The following is an 18,147-nucleotide window of genomic DNA, read 5'->3' as shown; positions in this document are numbered from 1 at the left end:
GTGGAACCGGTAGGCCTCAAACCTAGGACTAGGCCTCAAACACCAAGTAAGAACGTCGACATAAATACTCACAAAATAGCACGATTTTTGAAACAAAACCGAACTAGGAACACACATTAACATGTAGGTGAGAAAATTAAACAGTTAAAACGGGACAAATAACAACCGGAACTTAACTTTGAGAATGTCAGCAGGGAGCCCCGAAGGAGACCTCTTGCCGCTCAAAACCGGAACCGGAAGTCCATAATAAGCACATGTCATGGCTTTTTGAATTTCAGCACATATGGAAAATAAGCGCATATGTGCTCTCCTACATCTAAGAATTGGCGCATGCACATATTATCCAGATTCTACTGTATGGAGCTATGTTTTCAGTCGAGCTAAGTTCTAAGTAAGCTTTGTTCATCTGAGGTGACTTATGTGAGCTATGTTCATCTTGGCAGGAAGCCCATTGACAGAAAGTCAAAAAATAGGACCACTGGACCTGCAGCTTATCTGGGCACTGGCCGAATGTTATAACCCAAATTTGGTAGAATTCTGACTGGTGGGTCTGGTGAGGAAGATTTTTGAAGGAATTTACGTGATTTTCCAAAATTTTTTATGAAGTTCACCATTTTGACACACTTCTGCTCATGTGATCCGTGTGACTTCCACAATATAACTAACATCCTTACCCAGCCATAATGTTTCAACCCAAAGGATTTGCACTCCAGCCACTGTGAAAGCACTTCATTCAGCAAAACCCACAAATGTAAGGAAACCTGAAAACTCACTCTGTGGGAGTGCCTCCTGTGCTGCTGCCTGGATGATTGGATTGGGCAAAGCCTTTGGGACTCCCATTCCTTGAGGATAGGAGGAAAACCACAGAGAACCTCCATGGTCAGATTGCGGTGGTGTTTGGCAGAGTGGTGCTGAGGTGTCGTCCACCAGACGGTGGCCTCCTTGGGTTAACCTGAGGCGGTCCCTTCTAGTGGGTGCCTGGAATGTCCAATCTCTAAGAAAGGATGATTACATGTCTGTTATCATCTGAGTTCAAGCATTTGAACATCTGTATTGTAGCACTCTCTGAGTTTCGGAAACCGGATAGTGGCGAGATCATGGCGGGTGGTTACACCAACTATTGGTCTGGTCGCTCTGAAGGTTACCATGCAAAGGAGTTGCTGTAACTGTGTCCAACAAGCTGACCCCAATGATAATTGAGGTAACACTGGTCAACAAGTGTATTATGAGACGAAGGATTCGTCACTCCTGACGTGTCATTTCCCTGGTCTTTGTTTATGCTCCGACTGAGACGAGTGATCTCACCGTGAAGGATGCATTCTACGCCACGCTCGAGTCTGTGGTTGATCAGTGCCCCAGACGAGATACACTTCTAGTCTTAGGGGATTGCAGCAAAGCGGTCGATGATTGACCACATACCAGCTCTTTCGGTCCTCACCGAATGCAGACGAGAGTTTCGGCAGGGGCTGCTTGCAGCCTATGTTGATCTCTGCAAAGCGTTTGATTCAGTGAATCGGGATGCCCTCTGTAGGATTCTTGGTCTTCGAGGGGTGCCACCAAAACTGATCAATCTGATGTCTGAACTATACTCTGGTTCTGAGAGTGATGTGAGATGTGGTGGTACCATCTTCGACTTATTTCCAATTGTTACTAGAGTTTGTCAGGGGTGTGTACTGGCCCCCACACTTTTCAGCACTTCTATGGACTGGATTCTTGGGAGGATGTCGGAGAGACCAAGCTGTGATGCATCATTTGGGAATGTCAAGATCTTTGACCTTCATTTCTCAGATGATGCAGACATCTTTGCGCAGACTCTTGATATGCTTTTGGGGACCCTCGAGGTGCTGAATGAGAAGTCGGAGCCGCTGGGGTACGGGTTTCCTGGGTCAAAACTAAGATCCAGGCTTTCAGTGACATCTTGGATGGTGCTGTCCTGTCTGTACCTGTTTGTGGTGAGGATGTTGAGGTCATGGAGAGATTCACTTACCTTGGCAGTGATATTCATGACTCTGCTGGCTGTGAGTCAGAGGTCAATAGACGTCTGGGTCTGGCCTGGGAAGTCATGGAGGATTCATTCATGGGATGTGGCACTGTCGTGACCTGAGAAGGAGGATGAAAGTCCGAGTCTTCATGTCCTTGGTGCTTCTAATCTTTCTCTTCGCATGTGAGACTTGGACTCTGACCAGGGATCTGAGATGGAAACTTAATTCCTTTGGTACCAGGTCTCTTCGGCGAATCCTAAGCTACCAATGGTTGGACTTTGTGTCCAACGAGCAGTTGCTGAGAGAGACTCAAATGTTATTTGTTACCTGCATAGTCTGTGAGAATCAGGTGCGGTTGCTTGGACAAATGGCTCATTTTCCTAATGCTGATCGTGCTCACCTGTTTCTCTCAGCGAGGGAGCCTCGTGAGTGAAGGATGCTCATGGGCCGACTGTTTCTTGTGGTTGTAGCAGGTTGATCAGCATCTCAAGGAGATGGGAATGGGCCAGGCATCTGCCTGGGGGATGGCCAGACTGAGGGTCCCTGGTGTGGACACAGCACCGCGCTCCTCCTGCGCATGCTCCCATACTTGACCTGACTGGAACGAGCTTTGCGATTCCTGTTAACAGTCAGGAGCCGAACGTTGCTGTAAAATTTCAGCCAGATCGGCTCTGCGGTTTGGCTGGAGAAGTTGAAAAACTAGACAGATGGACGGACGGACAGACGGATGGTGCATAATTACAATAGCTTATCTGGAATGTAAATTACAGATAAGCTAAAAAAAAAAAATCAGTGAATCAAATTTTTTTTTGAATTATTCATTTATTATTATTATTTGTTGGACAGAGGTGATGTTTTCACACCTCTGTTTGTTTGTTACTTGCAAAATTGAAGATTTTTCAAGTATATTGGTCAGTCAATTTTGTTGCTCTCTCTGTCTGTCTGTCTTTCTGTCTTCTACAGGTCACAATTTCAAACCGATCTTCACAAAACTTCACCAAGTCGTAGAGGTCATCTCGCCACCAAGTTGTAGAGATGCTTATTGATTTTGATGTCAAAGGTCATATTGAGGTCCAATTTCTAAAATCATTTTTCATCCGATTGACTTGAAATTTGAACAAGATTTGCATATTGCGTCACTGAATTGCGAAACCAGCTGTTTTTAAGATCAAAAGCTCAAAGGTCATCTCAAGGGGAAACATCTAAAATTAAAAATTGTCAATTTACTTCCTATTAACTTGATAATTAAAAAGTAATTGCACAGTCCATCACTGAAATGGGAAAACAACTATTTTTGAGGTCAAAGTTCAACTCAATGTCAAACTTCTAAAATCATCAAATTTCATCTGAAAAATCATCAATTTTCATCTGATTGACGTGCAAATAAAGCAGCAATTGCATCGTGCATCACTGAATTTGGAAACAAACTATTTTTGAGCTGAAAAGGTCAATGGCCATCTCAAGATCAAACTAAAATAATCAATTTCAATCTGAAAAATAATGAATTTTCATTTGTTTGACCTGAGCTTTGATTAAGGTTGTCAATTTTAGTCTGAATGAAATGGAAAATTTGATGTATCCATGGCAACCAGTTGTCCTAATTTTTTATTTTTTATTTTGGATTGTGGCGAGGCAGTTGTCCTGAAACAACTTGCTTTGCCTCATGCAAGGTTAAGCCAACTGAAAGCAATCTCAGTTCCTTCCACAAAGCTCGTAACAAGTGTGTGTCTACCCTCAGGAGAGCAAGGAAACAACATCTTTCCAGTCTCAAGTCTGAACTCTCAAACCTGTCTCCCTCCTCTAAATCCTGGTGGCATCTAGTTAAGTCTGTTTCTGGTGTATGTTCTCCCTCCATCCCCTCCCTTACCTCAAAATGCCGCACAGCTGACACTGCACGTAAGAAGGCTGAATGCCTAAACTTGGTGTTTGCTTTGAAATATTTTGTCCCAAACCCATCGTTTTCTGTACCCACCTTACCCAGTCGCACTCAACTGTTCCTGGACGCTGTGTCCTTTTCTCCTGACAAGGTGGAGAGCTTGCATTCAAACCATGACTCAGATTCTGCAACCACTCCAGATGGCATCAGCCCATGTGTCCTAAAATCCTGCACTGCTGCTTTTTCTCACCCTCTCTCTGTTCTTTTCACCCTCTCATTTGCTCAAGGTCACCTGCCAACTACTTGGAAATCAGCAAACATCACTGCTCTGCATAAAAAAGGGGCAAAACAGATCCCTGCAACTACAAACCAATCAGCCTTCTCCCAATCATCAGCAAGGTTGTGAATCCATAATCATTTCAGACATTGAATCCTTCCTCTTCTCCAATGGTTTGATTTCTGATCATCAATTTGGTTTCAGACAAGGTCACTCTACCCTGGATATGCTGCTTTACTTCTGCTCTCCCAACAATGGATGGAGGTCCTCAATGCTGGACATTGTAATCAGAGCCATATCCCAAGACATATTGCATGCTTTCGACACGGTTTGGCACCCTGCCCTGCTCACCAAACCCTCTTCCTATGGTATCCAAGGACATCTCCACTCATGACTCAAAGACTTCCTCTCCTGTCACAGCCAACGTGTGGCCCTTCATGGAGTTCTCTCATTCCTCATCCTGTCCAGGCTAGACTTCCTCAAGGCAGCGTTCTGGGCCCTGTTCTTTTTCTGGTTTTCATCAATGATCTCTCTGACTCTCTGGAAAATCCTCTGTATCTCTTTCCTGATGACTCCACCCTCTGAGAGGCAAGCAGCAGCCACTTCACCTTCTTCAGATCTGGATAAAATCACAAGCTGGTCCAACACGTGGAACATGTCTTTTAACCCTGACAAATCTCACACTCTCACTTTGTCTTTCCGAAAGTACCATCTGGAACCCCCCCCCCCCCATCTACTTTCTCAACAATCTTCTTGAAGAAGAACTTTCATTCAAGTTTCTTGGTCTCGCTATCTGTTATGATCTTTCCGGGGAAAGCCACATCTTCAGGCCTTCAAAGCCAGTTGCCGACTGGGCATCCTCTTTCTTTCATGCAAAGTCTTTCCTCGGAACACCTGAACTCCTGACCACATACAAAGCTTTCGTCCACAGCCTGCTGGAGTACTGCTCTCCCCTCTGTGCTGGTGCTCCCACCTCGCACCTTTCTCGGCATCATGCTGTGGAAACCAAGACGTTTAGGATCATTGGTCTCTCACTCTCTCTCCGCAGGAATATTGGTGGTCTTTCTGTCATCTACGTTCTCCTCTCCAGCCTCGCCCCCTGCTCTATCTGAGATATGTTGCCCCCATATTTCTGCAGGGCTTACAAGGTCCGCCAGCAATCCCCTTCTGGTAAAACTACCAAAATCTAAAATCACTGCTCACCTTCACTCTTTCATTCCTCTTCTTTCCCACCTTTGGAACAAACTCACACACTCTCTTCACTCACACTGTTCCCTCCAGGTCTTCGAAACAGCTGTTCACCACCATCTCTTATCTTCCTCCATCCAAAACCACAATCTTTTCTACCCCCGCTAATCCACCCAAACCCACCTCCTTCAAATTCCATGTTTTCGTTCCTAAAAGTCCCTGTCGTATCCATCTTGTTTACCCCGTGTTCCCCGCCCCCCATCCCTCTCCTATCCACAGATCTCGTATATCTGTTCCACACTCATTTTTTTCCTTCCTTCTCCTGTCCCTCTTGTCTCCTGCTCCCCTTGTTGTACATTCTGTGTGTTAGCTCTCATACGAGCCTCGACAATGTATACAAAAAAAAATAACAACCTTTGGAGAGGGGGGTGGATTTTGCAAGTATTGTGCTCTGCATGATGTCTTTTTCTTGTTTGTTTGTTTGTGAACAAAACATCTCCAAAAGTTGTGGATGGATTCGGACGAAATTTACTGGAGAGCTTGGGTCCGTGACAAGGCCGGAATGATTAGATTTTAGTGAAATATACTGATGCATACCTTTCATTTGAGCAGTATATAGGCAACTGACAGCTCTGTATAGGCCAAACAAAAAAACCCCGTGTTACGTGCATGAAGCAAAAACATACCTACTGCTTCTAATTCAAAACACCTCACAGCCCTGGAAAATGTGGGGACAGGAATACTGTACTGTAAATGGTGGAGATTTGTAATACCCTCCTCCACCTGGAGGTGGCTCTACATGATACCCTCACCCCTTGGAGACCACCGGCAAAGATAAAAAATACCCCTATACATTAATTGGGGTCATGCTGATCCTCTGGAGCAATTCTGGATGTAATTGGCTCAGAATTGTAGGAGGAGTAGCGTGACAAACAAACAAACACACAAACAAACCTACAAACACTGTCCATGAATTATTGTCAGGATTTGCACCAATCATAATACAAACATTTCTTTTGTGCAAATTTATTTGTATTACTAGTGATATATTTATTTGTAATACTAGTGGGCAGCGGCTTGGGATCCAAAAGGTCCTGAGTTCAAGCCCCGTTGAGCCACTGAATTAATACACCAGGGGGTTGACTCAGCCTGTCATCCTTCCGAGGTTGGCGAAATGAGTACCAGTATACTGGGCCGGTGTATACCCTGGTTAAAATAGGTGTACCATATCCCTGTGTCGTAAGAGGCGACCAAGGTTGCGTCAGGAAGGGCATCCGGCGTAAAACATGTGCCAAATCACTATGCAGATCATACGGATGATCTGCTGTGGCGACCCCGAACGGGAGCAGCCGAAAGAAGAAGATTTATTTGTAATACTAGTGCGGGCCTGAAGGGGCAGGCCCGCAGGTGCGTGCCAGTATGTGCAGCTTCGTGCCTGCAGTATCAGGTCCCCAGCATCAATTGTGACGTCATATCAAACGAAGAAGAAGAATTGTGATGCTCCCTCTCTCTCGCCCCCCCTCTCTCCTCCTCCTCTGTCCCCCCACCTCTCTCGCCCCCTCTCTTGCCCCCTCTCTCCCCCTCCTCTCTCCCCCTCCTCTCTCCCCCTCCTCTGTCGCCCCTTTCTTGCCCCCCTCTCACCCCCTCTCTCACCCTTCTCTCTCCCCCTCCTCTCTCCCTTCTCTTGCCCCCTCTCACCCTTCTCTCTCCCCCCTCCTCTGTCCCTCCCCTCTCTTGCCCCCCTCTCGCCCTTCTCTCTCCCCCTCTCTCACCTTTCTCTCTCCCCCCTCTCTCCCCACCTCTCTCCCCCTCTCTCCCCCTCTCTCTCCCCCTCTCTCCCCCTCTCTCTCCCCTCTCTCCTCCTCTCTCCCCCTCTCTCCCCCTCTCTCCCCCTCTCTCCCCCTCTCTCCCCCTCTCTCCCACTCTCTCCCCTCTCTCTCCCCCTCCTCTCTCGCCCCACCTCTCTCGCCCCACCTCTCTCGCCCCACCTCTCTCGCCCCACCTCTCTCGCCCCACCTCTCTCGCCCCACCTCTCTCGCCCCACCTCTCTCGCCCCACCTCTCTCGCCCCACCTCTCTCGCCCCACCTCTCTCGCCCCACCTCTCTCGCCCCCTCTCTCCCTCCCCTCTCTTGCCCCCCTCTTCCCCCTCTCTCTCCCCTCCTCTCTCCCCCTCCTCTGTCTCCCCTTTCTTGCCCCCCTCTCACCCCCTCTCTCGCCCTTCTCTCTCCCTTCTCTTGCCCCCCTCTCACCCTCCTCTCTCCCTCCCCTCTCTTGCCCTCCCTCTCACGTCCTCTCTCGCCATTCTCTCTCCCCCTCCTCTCTCCCTTCTCTTGCCCCCTCTCACCCCTCTCTCGTCCTTCTCTCTCCCCCTCCTCTCTCCCCTCTCTTGCCCCCTCCTCTCACTCCCCCTCTCTCGCCCTTCTCTCTCCCTCTCCTCTCTCCCTTCTCTTGCCCCTCTCTCTCGCCCTTCTCTCTCGCCCTTCTCTCTCCCTTCTCTCTCCCTTCTCTCTCCCTTCTCTCTCCCTTCTCTCTCCCTTCTCCTCTTGCCCTTCTCTCTCCCCCCTTCCTCTCTCCCTCCCCTCTCTTGCCACCCCCTCTCACCCCATCTCTCCCCCTCTCACCCTCCTCCTCTCTCCCCCTCCTCTGTCCCCCTCCTCTCTCCCTCCCCTATCTTGCCCCTCACCCCCTCTCTCGCCCCTCTCTCTCGCCCTTCTCTCTCGCCCTTCTCTCTCGCCCTTCTCTCTCGCCCTTCTCTCTCGCCCTTCTCTCTCGCCCTTCTCTCTCGCCCTTCTCTCTCGCCCTTCTCTCTCGCCCTTCTCTCTCGCCCTGCTCTCTCGCCCTTCTCTCTCCCCCCTCCTCTCTCTCCCCCTCCTCTCTCCCCCCTCCTCTCTCCCCCTCCTCTCTCCCCCTCCTCTCTCCCCCTCCTCTCTCCCCCTCCTCTCTCCCCCTCCTCTCTCCCCCTCCTCTCTCCCCCCTCCTCTCTCCCCCCTCCTCTCTCCCCCTCCTCTCTATAAATGTATTCACAAATGTCTACCAAGCACAACGATTAATTCCAACCTTAGGAAAAAACAGCTTTCAAACCCTTGGGAAACAGCTGTTTCCCTCGGGAAAATTCAAACCTTGGGATAAATTAATAATTTGAATCATAATCAAACCTTGTGAGTTTGGCACATACCCAGGTATGGCACATATCCAGAGAAAGGCACATACCCAGGTCCCCAGTGTCGATTGTGACGTCATACCAAACGAAGAAGAATTGTGACGTCAATCCTACAAAAAATAATTAAATAAACATTAATTGTTACGTCATTCATCATGTCATAGCACCGTGTCCTGTCATTGGTTCACAGATACATGGCCGTAACTTGGGAACCGCTCGTCCGATCGATATCAAACCTCGAAAAGCCACATCCGCGGGTCCCCGGCAATATTCGTGGCAAGTTTCAATCGGATCGGACCGGCGGTCGTCGAGAAACGGCGGTCGCAGACAAACAGACAGACACACACACACAGATTGCTGGAATTATAGATAGATAAAAAGGTCAAAATGATCTCAACGGTCAAGGGTCGAAGTTGTCTAATTTGTCTGAAGGGTGTAAGGGATCTAACTCGTGTTGGGTTCTTCTGGGTCCTCGGATTCTTCGGATTCTTCGGAGTCTTCAGGGTCTTGGGGATCTTCAACAGTCGAAGGGGTCTCAGCAGTCCAAAACATCAAAATGTACATTCCAACAGTATGTAATTAATAAACGAATGTGTGTGAAGTCAGAGTAAAACTGACGTTCAAACAGAATGTAATTAGTCCACATATTGTGTCACAGCTTCACTGTGAAAGGAACATTCCAATAGTACGTCATTTATAGATGTTCCTGTAGTCTGCAAGCAATGTTCAACCAGGACATGATTAATAGGCATAAACAGTGCCTGGAGAAAGTCTACACCCCCTTTCAAAAATTTCACCTTTTGTTGCCTTATAGGTATAGCCTGGAGATTGCATCAAATCACACTTTTTCACCTTTGTTTACTCGTGATATTGCTGGGTTTTTTTGGATGATGATGTTGCTGGGGTGTTTTTTTGGATGATGATGATGTTGCTAGGGGTTTTCTTGAATGATGATGTTGCTGGGGTGTTTTTTTAGATGATTATGATGTTGCTGGGGTGTTTTTTGAATGAGGATGATGTTGCTGGGGTACTTTTTTAGATGATGATGTTGCTGGGGTGTTTTTTTGGATGAGGATGATATTGCTGGGGTATTTTTTTAGATGATGATGTTGCTGGGGTGTTTTTTTGAATGAGGATGATGTTACTGGGGTGTTTTTTTGAATGAGCATGATGTTGCTGGGGTGTTTTTTTAGATGATGATGATGTTGCTGGGGTGTTTTTTTAGATGATGATGTTGCTGGGGAGTTTTTTTGAATGAGGATGATGTTGCTGGCGGTTTTTTTATTGAATGATGATGTTGCTGGGGTGTTTTTTGAATGATGATGTTGCTGGGGTTTTTTTTTAGATGATGATGATGTTGCTGGGGTGCTTTTTTGAATGATGATGATGTTGCTGGGGGTTTTCTTGAATGATGATGTTGCTGGGGTGTTTTTTTTTAGATGATTATGATGATGTTGCTGGGGTGTTTTTTTGAATGAGGATGATGTTGCTGGGGTTTTTTTTTTTAGATGATTATGATGATGTTGCTGGGGTGTTTTTTTGAATGAGGATGATGTTGCTGGCGGGTTTTTTTTTTTTTTTTAATCATGACGTTGCTGGCGGTTTTTTTTTTTTTTTTAATCATGACGTTGCTGGGGTTTTTTTGGATGATGATGTTGCTGGGGTTTTTTTGAATGATGATGTTGCTGGGGTGTTTTTTGAATGATGTTGTTGCTGGGGTGTTTTTTGAATGATGTTGTTGCTGGGGTGTTTTTTTGGATGATAATGATGTTGGGGTTTTTTTGAATGAGGATGATGTTGCTGGGGTGTTTTTTTAGATGATGATGTTGCTGGGGTGTTTTTTTGGATGATGATGTTGCTGGGGTGTTTTTTACATGATGTTGCTGGGGTGTTTTTTTGAATGAGGATGATGTTTCTGGGGTTTTTTTTTAGATGATGATGATGATTTTGCTGGGGTTTTTTTTAGATGATGATGTTGCTGGGGTGCTTTTTTGAATGATGATGATGTTGCTGGGGGTTTTCTTGAATGATGATGTTGCTGGGGTGTTTTTTTTTAGATGATTATGATGATGTTGCTGGGGTGTTTTTTTGAATGAGGATGATGTTGCTGGGGTTTTTTTTAGATGATTATGATGATATGAAGTTGCTGGGGTGTTTTTTTGAATGAGGATGATGTTGCTGGCGGTTTTTTTTTGAATCATGACGTTGCTGGGGTTTTTTTGGATGATGATGTTGCTGGGGTTTTTTTGAATGATGATGTTGCTGGGGTGTTTTTTGAATGATGTTGTTGCTGGGGTGTTTTTTGAATGATGTTGTTGCTGGGGTGTTTTTTTGGATGATAATGATGTTGGGGTTTTTTTGAATGAGGATGATGTTGCTGGGGTGTTTTTTTAGATGATTATGTTGCTGGGGTGTTTTTTGAATGAGGATGATGTTGCTGGGGTGTTTTTTAGATGATTATGTTGCTGGGGTGTTTTTTTGGATGATGATGTTGCTGGGGTGTTTTTACATGATGTTGCTGGGGTGTTTTTGAATGAGGATGATGTTTCTGGGGTGTTTTTTAGATGATGATGATGATTTTGCTGGGGTTTTTTTTAGATGATGATGATGTTGCTGGGGTGCTTTTTTGAATGATGATGATGTTGCTGGGGGTTTTCTTGAATGATGATGTTGCTGGGGTGTTTTTTTTTTTTAGATGATTATGATGATGTTGCTGGGGTGTTTTTGAATGAGGATGATGTTGCTGGGGTTTTTTTTAGATGATTATGATGATATGAAGTTGCTGGGGTGTTTTTTTGAATGAGGATGATGTTGCTGGCGGTTTTTTTTTTTGAATCATGACGTTGCTGGGGTTTTTTTGGATGATGATGATGTTGCTGGGGTTTTTTTGAATGATGATGTTGCTGGGGCGTTTTTTGAATGATGTTGTTGCTGGGGTGTTTTTTGAATGATGTTGTTGCTGGGGTGTTTTTTTGGATGATAATGATGTTGGGGTTTTTTGGATGATGATGATGTTGCTGGGGTGTTTTTTTGAATCAGAATGATGTTGCTGGGGGTGTTTTTTGGATGATGATGATGATGTTGCTGGGGTTTTTTTGGATGATGATGATTGTGCTGGGGTGTTTTTTTGAATGATGATGTTGCTGGGGTGTTTTTGAATGATGTTGTTGCTGGGGTGTTTTTTGGATGATAATGATGTTGGGGTTTTGAATGATGATGATGTTGCTGGGGTGTTTTTGAATGAGGTTGCTGTTGCTGGGGGTGTTTTTGGATGATGATGATGATGTTGCTGGGGTTTTTTTGGATGATGATGATTGTGCTGGGGTGTTTTTTGAATGATGATGTTGCTGGGGTGTTTTTTGAATGATGTTGTTGCTGGGGTGTTTTTTTGGATGATAATGATGTTGGGGTTTTTTTGAATGATGATGATGTTGCTGGGGTGTTTTTTGAATGAGGTTGCTGTTGCTGGGGGTGTTTTTTGAATGTGGATGATGTTGCTGGGGGTTTTCTTGAATGATGATGTTGCTGGGGTGTTTTTTTTAGATTATGATGATGTTGCTGGGGTGTTTTTTTGACTGAGGATGATGTTGCTGGGGTGTTTTTTTGAATGAGGATGATGTTGCTGGCGGTTTTTTTGAATGATGATGTTGCTGGGGTTTTTTTGTATGATGATGATGTTGCTGGGGTGTTTTTTTGAATGAGGATGATGTTGCTGGCGGTGTTTTTTTGAATGAGGATGGTGTTGCTGGCGGTTTTTTTATTGAATGATGATGTTGCTGGGGTGTTTTTTGAATGATGATGTTGCTGGGGGTTTTTTTGGATGATGATGTTGCTGGGGTGTTTTTTTTTAGATTATGATGATGTTGCTGGGGTGTTTTTTTGAATGAGGATGATGTTGCTGGCGGTTTTTTTTTTGAATGATGATGTTGCTGGGGTTTTTTTGTATGATGATGATGTTGCTGGGGTGTTTTTTTGAATGAGGATGATGTTGCTGGCAGTTTTTTTTATTGAATGATGATGTTGCTGGGGTGTTTTTTGAATGATGATGTTGCTGGGGTTTTTTTTGGATGATGTTGTTGCTGGGGTTTTTTTGGATGATAATGTTGCTGGGGTGTTTTTTTGGATGATGTTGTTTTTTTGGATGATGATGATGTTGCTGGCTTTTTTTTTTGATGATGATGATGTTGTTGGGATTTTTTGCATGATGATGATGTTGCTGGGGTGTTTTTTGAATGATGATGTTGCTGGGGTTTTTTTTGGATGCTGATGTTGGGGTTTTTTTTGAATGATGATGCTGATGTTGCTGGGGTGTTTCTTTGAATGATGATGTTGCTGGGGTGTTTTTTTTTTTTAGATGATTATGATGATGCTGCTGGGGTGTTTTTTTGAATGATGATGATGTTGCTGGGGTGTTTTTTTGAATGATGATGTTTGGGGTTTTTTTTGAATGATGTTGTTGCTGGGGTTTTTTTTGGATGATGTTGTTGCTGGGGTTTTTTTGGATGATAATGTTGCTGGGGTGTTTTTTTGGATGATGTTGTTTTTTTGGATGATGATGATGTTGCTGGGTTTTTTTTTTGATGATGATGATGTTGTTGGGATTTTTTGGATGAAGATGATGTTGCCGGGGTGTTTTTTGAATGCTGATGTTGCTGGGGCCTTTTTTGAATGATGATGCTGATGTTGCTGGGTTGTTTCTTTGAATGATGATGTTGCTGGGGTGTTTTTTTTTTTTAGATGATTATGATGATGCTGCTGGGGTGTTTTTTTGAATGATGATGATGTTGCTGGGGTGTTTTTTTGAATGATGATGTTTGGGGTTTTTTTTGAATGATGTTGTTGCTGGGGTGTTTTTGTGGATAATAATGATGTTGGGGTTTTTTGGATGATGATGATGTTTCTGGGCTTTTTTTTGGATGATGATGTTGCTGGGGTTTTTTGGGGGGGGAGGGGAGTTTGGAGTGAAGAAGAGGTTTTTTTTTGTTTGTTTGTTGTTTTTGTTTTATGCCTCCTCTAACGAAGTCACTGAAGGCTTGATGTTTTTGGGTTGTCCGTCCATCCTTGATGGGTTTTCATTGTCACGATAACTGAAGAACAGCTGAAGGGATCCAAATCAAACTTGGTGCAAGTATGTATAATGATGTAAAGATAAACTGATTTGTTTATGGGGTCAAGAGATCAAAGGTCAGGGGTCCCTTCAGGTAAAACTTCTGTTACTGTGCTAACTTGTGAACCACTGATGCGATTTTATCAAACTTGGTATAAGTATACATTATGATGCAAAAATGAACTGATTAGATTTTGGTTTCAAGAGGTCAAAGGTCAGAGGCCATGTTAGTTGAAAATGTGATCCTTGAGAACAGCTGAAGGGAATTAAATCAAACTTTGTACAAGTATGTATAATGATGCAAAGATGAACTGATTCGATTTTTGGGTCAAGAGGTCATGTAAGGTAAAACCTCAACTTGTGATCGGATTAAGGTCAAGGGTCAGAGGTCACATTAAAACTGCTTACGTGATACCATTGGCTATGGGATTTGAACTAAACTGAGTTCATGTACCATGATACATATGTGTACAGATTACATATTGAGGTCAAATGGTCTTGGGGTTTTGGGTGAAAGTTAGTCAGCAAAGGCTTCATGTGGGCTGAGGCATATCGGTCGACATCAAATTACGTGTACTTTGTATTTTCTTGGAGTGAGGAGGGGAAAAGGATTCGGTGAAGGGATCAGAAGTAACAATACCAAGGATAAAAGGAGCGAAAACTAACCATGTGGGATCAAAAACTGAGGCAGAAGCAACAACCCAATTAGCACGAGAAGACTGGACTTTGCCAGGGACACAAACTCGATGATTCAACACAATACCACACAGTTTGGCACAGAAAATTCTCGGAAAAACACGACCAAGAAAAAAAAAAAAAAAAAGAATTAAAATAAAACAGTAAAACAACGTATCTGGTCTGGGAAACCTAGCTTTTATGAACTGGGAGGACGAACTTCTGATCTGACATCCATGTGCAGCCAAATCAACAATTGAGATCACTACTGAGAGGTCAGGGATGAAAGCCAAATGGAATGATGGTCCTGTGAAACATTGAGGGATGTTTATGCTGGGATCTGTAGTTTGTTGCTGTCGAGCCCTGGGGCAGTGAGCAAGGTGTCTGGATCGCAATCTGCAGGCATTGGCTGCAGGTCACAGAGGGTAGTTCGCGTAGCCTAGGCCAATGGGCCGAGGCAGCCAACACTGATGTTTCGAAGCATTTAAGATTAACATCACAATAATTGGTCACCATGACGATAGCTATTCTGTTATTTGTGAGTGATCACGTACGTGAATGGTGACCGTGACGAAAGCCTCAGCCTTTCAATATTGTGTGACAGCATTAATGGAAGCTATTAAACTCGTAGTCCGTGCAAATGATCTGAAGTACTTGGAATCACCATTGCCAGATGTATGTGCGGGCCTTCGAGCCGAGATTCACACTCATTGTCCGCATTCTGCATCTCTACTTGGAGTTTCCACAAGCAGCAAACCATTGAGCTCAGCAAAAAAGATCCCTCAGCGTTGCATAGCATCATCGTGACATTTTGTTTTTGTGCTTGACTTCTAGTGATTAGATGGGAAGTACTGCACATGCAGATAATATTTTTTGAGATAAGATAATGTAAGGATGTATATTCTTAATTGACATGTTGTTCATGTCAATTAAGGTACATGACTGATGAAATCGGAACGAGGGTGTTCACCTGCTTGGTGAAGGGGATCACTCATTGATTCCAACACATGCCAGTCTATATTAGGGAATTGCCTTCTAACAATGTGTTCTAATACTTGCTGTTGTGGTAATTTTATGGTGAAACTTCAAAAGAAGAATGAACAGCAGATGAACCACAATAAATCCTCCCCAAACCACAAAGATTATTAAAACCCATTTTGGTGCCTCTCCTCAATAAAATGTTTCAGAGAGAGCAGCAGAACTTCTCCAATCCAACTCAAAGTTCAACATCGTGATCAGGTTGTAATAACATAACGACAGTGTCAAATCTTCTTTCTTTACCAAATGTAGAAGCATTGTGATGGAGCCTTATACTTCGAAGGGTACTCACAAATATGTCACCGTGGTAATATGTGCTCGACGTGCCACCACCTTTGGTCAAAACCTGGATTAGACGTACATCCACCTTTTGGTCCAAACTACCCAGAGGGCAAAGGCAGGACCACCAAGCAGGCCACTCAACAGGTGTAAGGCAATAAAGGCAGATGGAGTCACCAAATTTTCACAGGCCTTTGTATAAAACCAGTTGGTATTTCCACTTATAAAACCAACTTCCTGTCTTTTGATCCCATCCTGCTCATGCCCTGCCAGCTCACCAATCTCTTCCTCTTTCGTATTTTTGGGTCGAGCGTGAGGCAGCCCCACCCCTACCCTCTTGTCTTTGGACAACATCATGATAATGTAAAACAAATCATTACATTGGAATCATCGAGCACTTGGACTGCTTAATACACCACACAAATTTGTGTTCTTTCATCGTGTTTGCAGAAATATCGACAATACTTGGCAGGAATCTTGGCTCCTCCATATGGAGCAATGGAAATGACACCTAACAGGAGTAAGGAGACCCTTTTTTTTAATCCTTCACGTTCACTTCCTGCTATTCCACATGATAACTTGTTGCGATATATTTAGGAACTCATGAAAGCCTTCGATGATGTGATTCTTCTCTTCTGTGAGCCAATATATTGTACAGTGTAGAAAAGAGTTTTTGTTTTTTTGAAAGTACAGGATTCCTACTCGGCCGATGTTATATACCGTACACAGCATGTGTTGCTGCATTTTTAGCCTGCGCTCACGCACTAACACTAACACTTCCTTTTTTCATGGCTACACATAGCTAATAACATGTTATCAACTCATTTCTGTGTTCAAATTCCCGTGTTTGTGATTGTCCTCTGATAATGTCCTCTGATAATTGCAAAAAGACAAGGAATCACAAGAAAATCAACACAAGATGAAAATAAGAAAATGCAAAATGTTTTTTATTATTATAATTTCGTGTTTTTTTTTTGTTTTTTTTTTTAAGTTTTTGTAGGTTTTTAATCCCCCCCCTTTAGGGGAGGGGGCATGTGCTTGGGTAAAAAAAACCACACAATATCAACCACACAAGCACCCCTTGACGAGACCCTCACCAACAGCGCTCCGTACACATGTAAACAATCACCCATCAATGCTCAAGCAAAATAAAAGTCCGATCAACATCCCTGTACCCCTCCATCCCCAATACATCCAGGTACCTATCGAATTCGAATTTAAACTTATCGACTGTTTCTGCTGCCACTACCTTTCCAGGGGGACCATTCCATTTCCTAACTACTCTCTGCGTGAAAGTCCCCGACCTTACTACCATCTTAACTCTCCTCTTCTTTACTGTCAAGCTCTGGCCCCTGGTCCTATCACTGTCTACTCTGTTGAATAATTCATCTGTACTTATTTTATCTATACCTTTCATTATCTTAAACATCTTTGTCATATCTCCTCGTAACAGTCTCCTTTCTCGTGCATAAAGCTCTCTCTCCTTCAGCCGCTCCTCAGAGCTGAGTCTAGCTTGGCCCAGAATCGAATCAGTAGCCCTGCACTGAACCCTCTCAATATTAGCTATGTCCTTCCTAAGTTGTGGTGACCAAAACTGCACACAATATTGTAGATGTGTAATGGTCTGAGTATTGATCCCTGAGGTACCCTGTTACTTACATCCTTCCAGCAAGATATCCTCCCACTCACAGCCACTCTTTGCTTCCTACCACTCAGCCAGTTTACAATCCAATGAGCTACCTGACCATCCACTCCACAAGCCCTCACCTTGGCTAACAACCTCCGATGTGATACCTTATCAAATGCCTTTTTAAAGTCTAGATATACTATGTGCACTGCCTTTCCCTCATCCACCCAATCCGACACTGCTTCATAGAACTCTAAAAGATTTGTTAGACAGGAACTACCTTTGGTAAACCCATGCTGACTACCTTTAATTAGTTTGTATTTATTTAAATGCTTCCTCATGCGGTCCTTAATTAATGTCTCCAACACCTTCCCCACAACTGAAGTCAAACTAACAGGTCTATAGTTTCTCAATTCTTCTCGGGATCCTTTCTTAAACAGTGGTATTACATTTGTGACTCCTGATCTGATCAGCATCCACTCTGTCTGTCCTGACTTCAGTGAATGATTGAAAATATCCGTTAACATCTCGCTTACCTGCTCAGCCACCTCAATAATACTCTCGGGTGCATATTATCTGGACCCGGAGCCTTATCTACTCTTAGATTACCGAGCTGTTCCTTTACTTCCTCCACTCCAACTTGGATCTTCTGTAAAAGCCCTTCCTCACCTCCTTGATAGATACTTTCAGCTATTGGCAATTCTCCTGATTGTTCTTGTGTAAAAGTTGAAGAAAAATACCTGTTTAATAAGCCTGCCATCTCACTTTCATCACTAACCACTCTCCCGATAATATTCCTCAATGGGCCCACACTGGTCTGAACCTGTTCTTTTCCCCTGGTATACTTAAAGAAAGCCTTGTTATTATGTTTAATATTCTTAGCCATGTCCTTCTCATCCTCTCTTTTGGCTTGCCGAGTTATTTTCTTAACTTGCCT

At 44.0% G+C, this 18,147-nt stretch overlaps 1 protein-coding gene across 16 annotated transcripts in view; it reads left to right on the top strand.

Annotated features, from left to right (window-relative positions):
* The window catches only part of RAPGEF4 (Rap guanine nucleotide exchange factor 4), a 342,806-nt gene that overhangs the window by 91,520 nt on the left and 233,139 nt on the right, over nt 1–18,147 (top strand). For 15 of the 16 annotated variants that reach the window (XM_085876078.1, XM_085876076.1, XM_085876077.1 and 12 more), the window contains one exon: nt 16,034–16,103. The exons of the other annotated variant lie outside the window; for it this stretch is intronic. In XM_085876078.1, the coding sequence (XP_085732204.1) occupies nt 16,034–16,103 (70 nt within the window). The remainder of the gene's footprint in view (nt 1–16,033; nt 16,104–18,147) is intronic. 16 annotated transcript variants of the gene reach the window in all.

Source organism: Eptatretus burgeri, chromosome 3, assembly GCF_056783735.1.
Source record: "Eptatretus burgeri isolate ZD-2024b chromosome 3, Ebu_testis_v1, whole genome shotgun sequence".
Classification (NCBI taxonomy): Eukaryota; Metazoa; Chordata; class Myxini; order Myxiniformes; family Myxinidae; genus Eptatretus; species Eptatretus burgeri.
The sequence above is the reverse complement of the archived record's forward strand: the minus strand, read 5'-3'. Positions and strand labels throughout refer to the sequence as shown.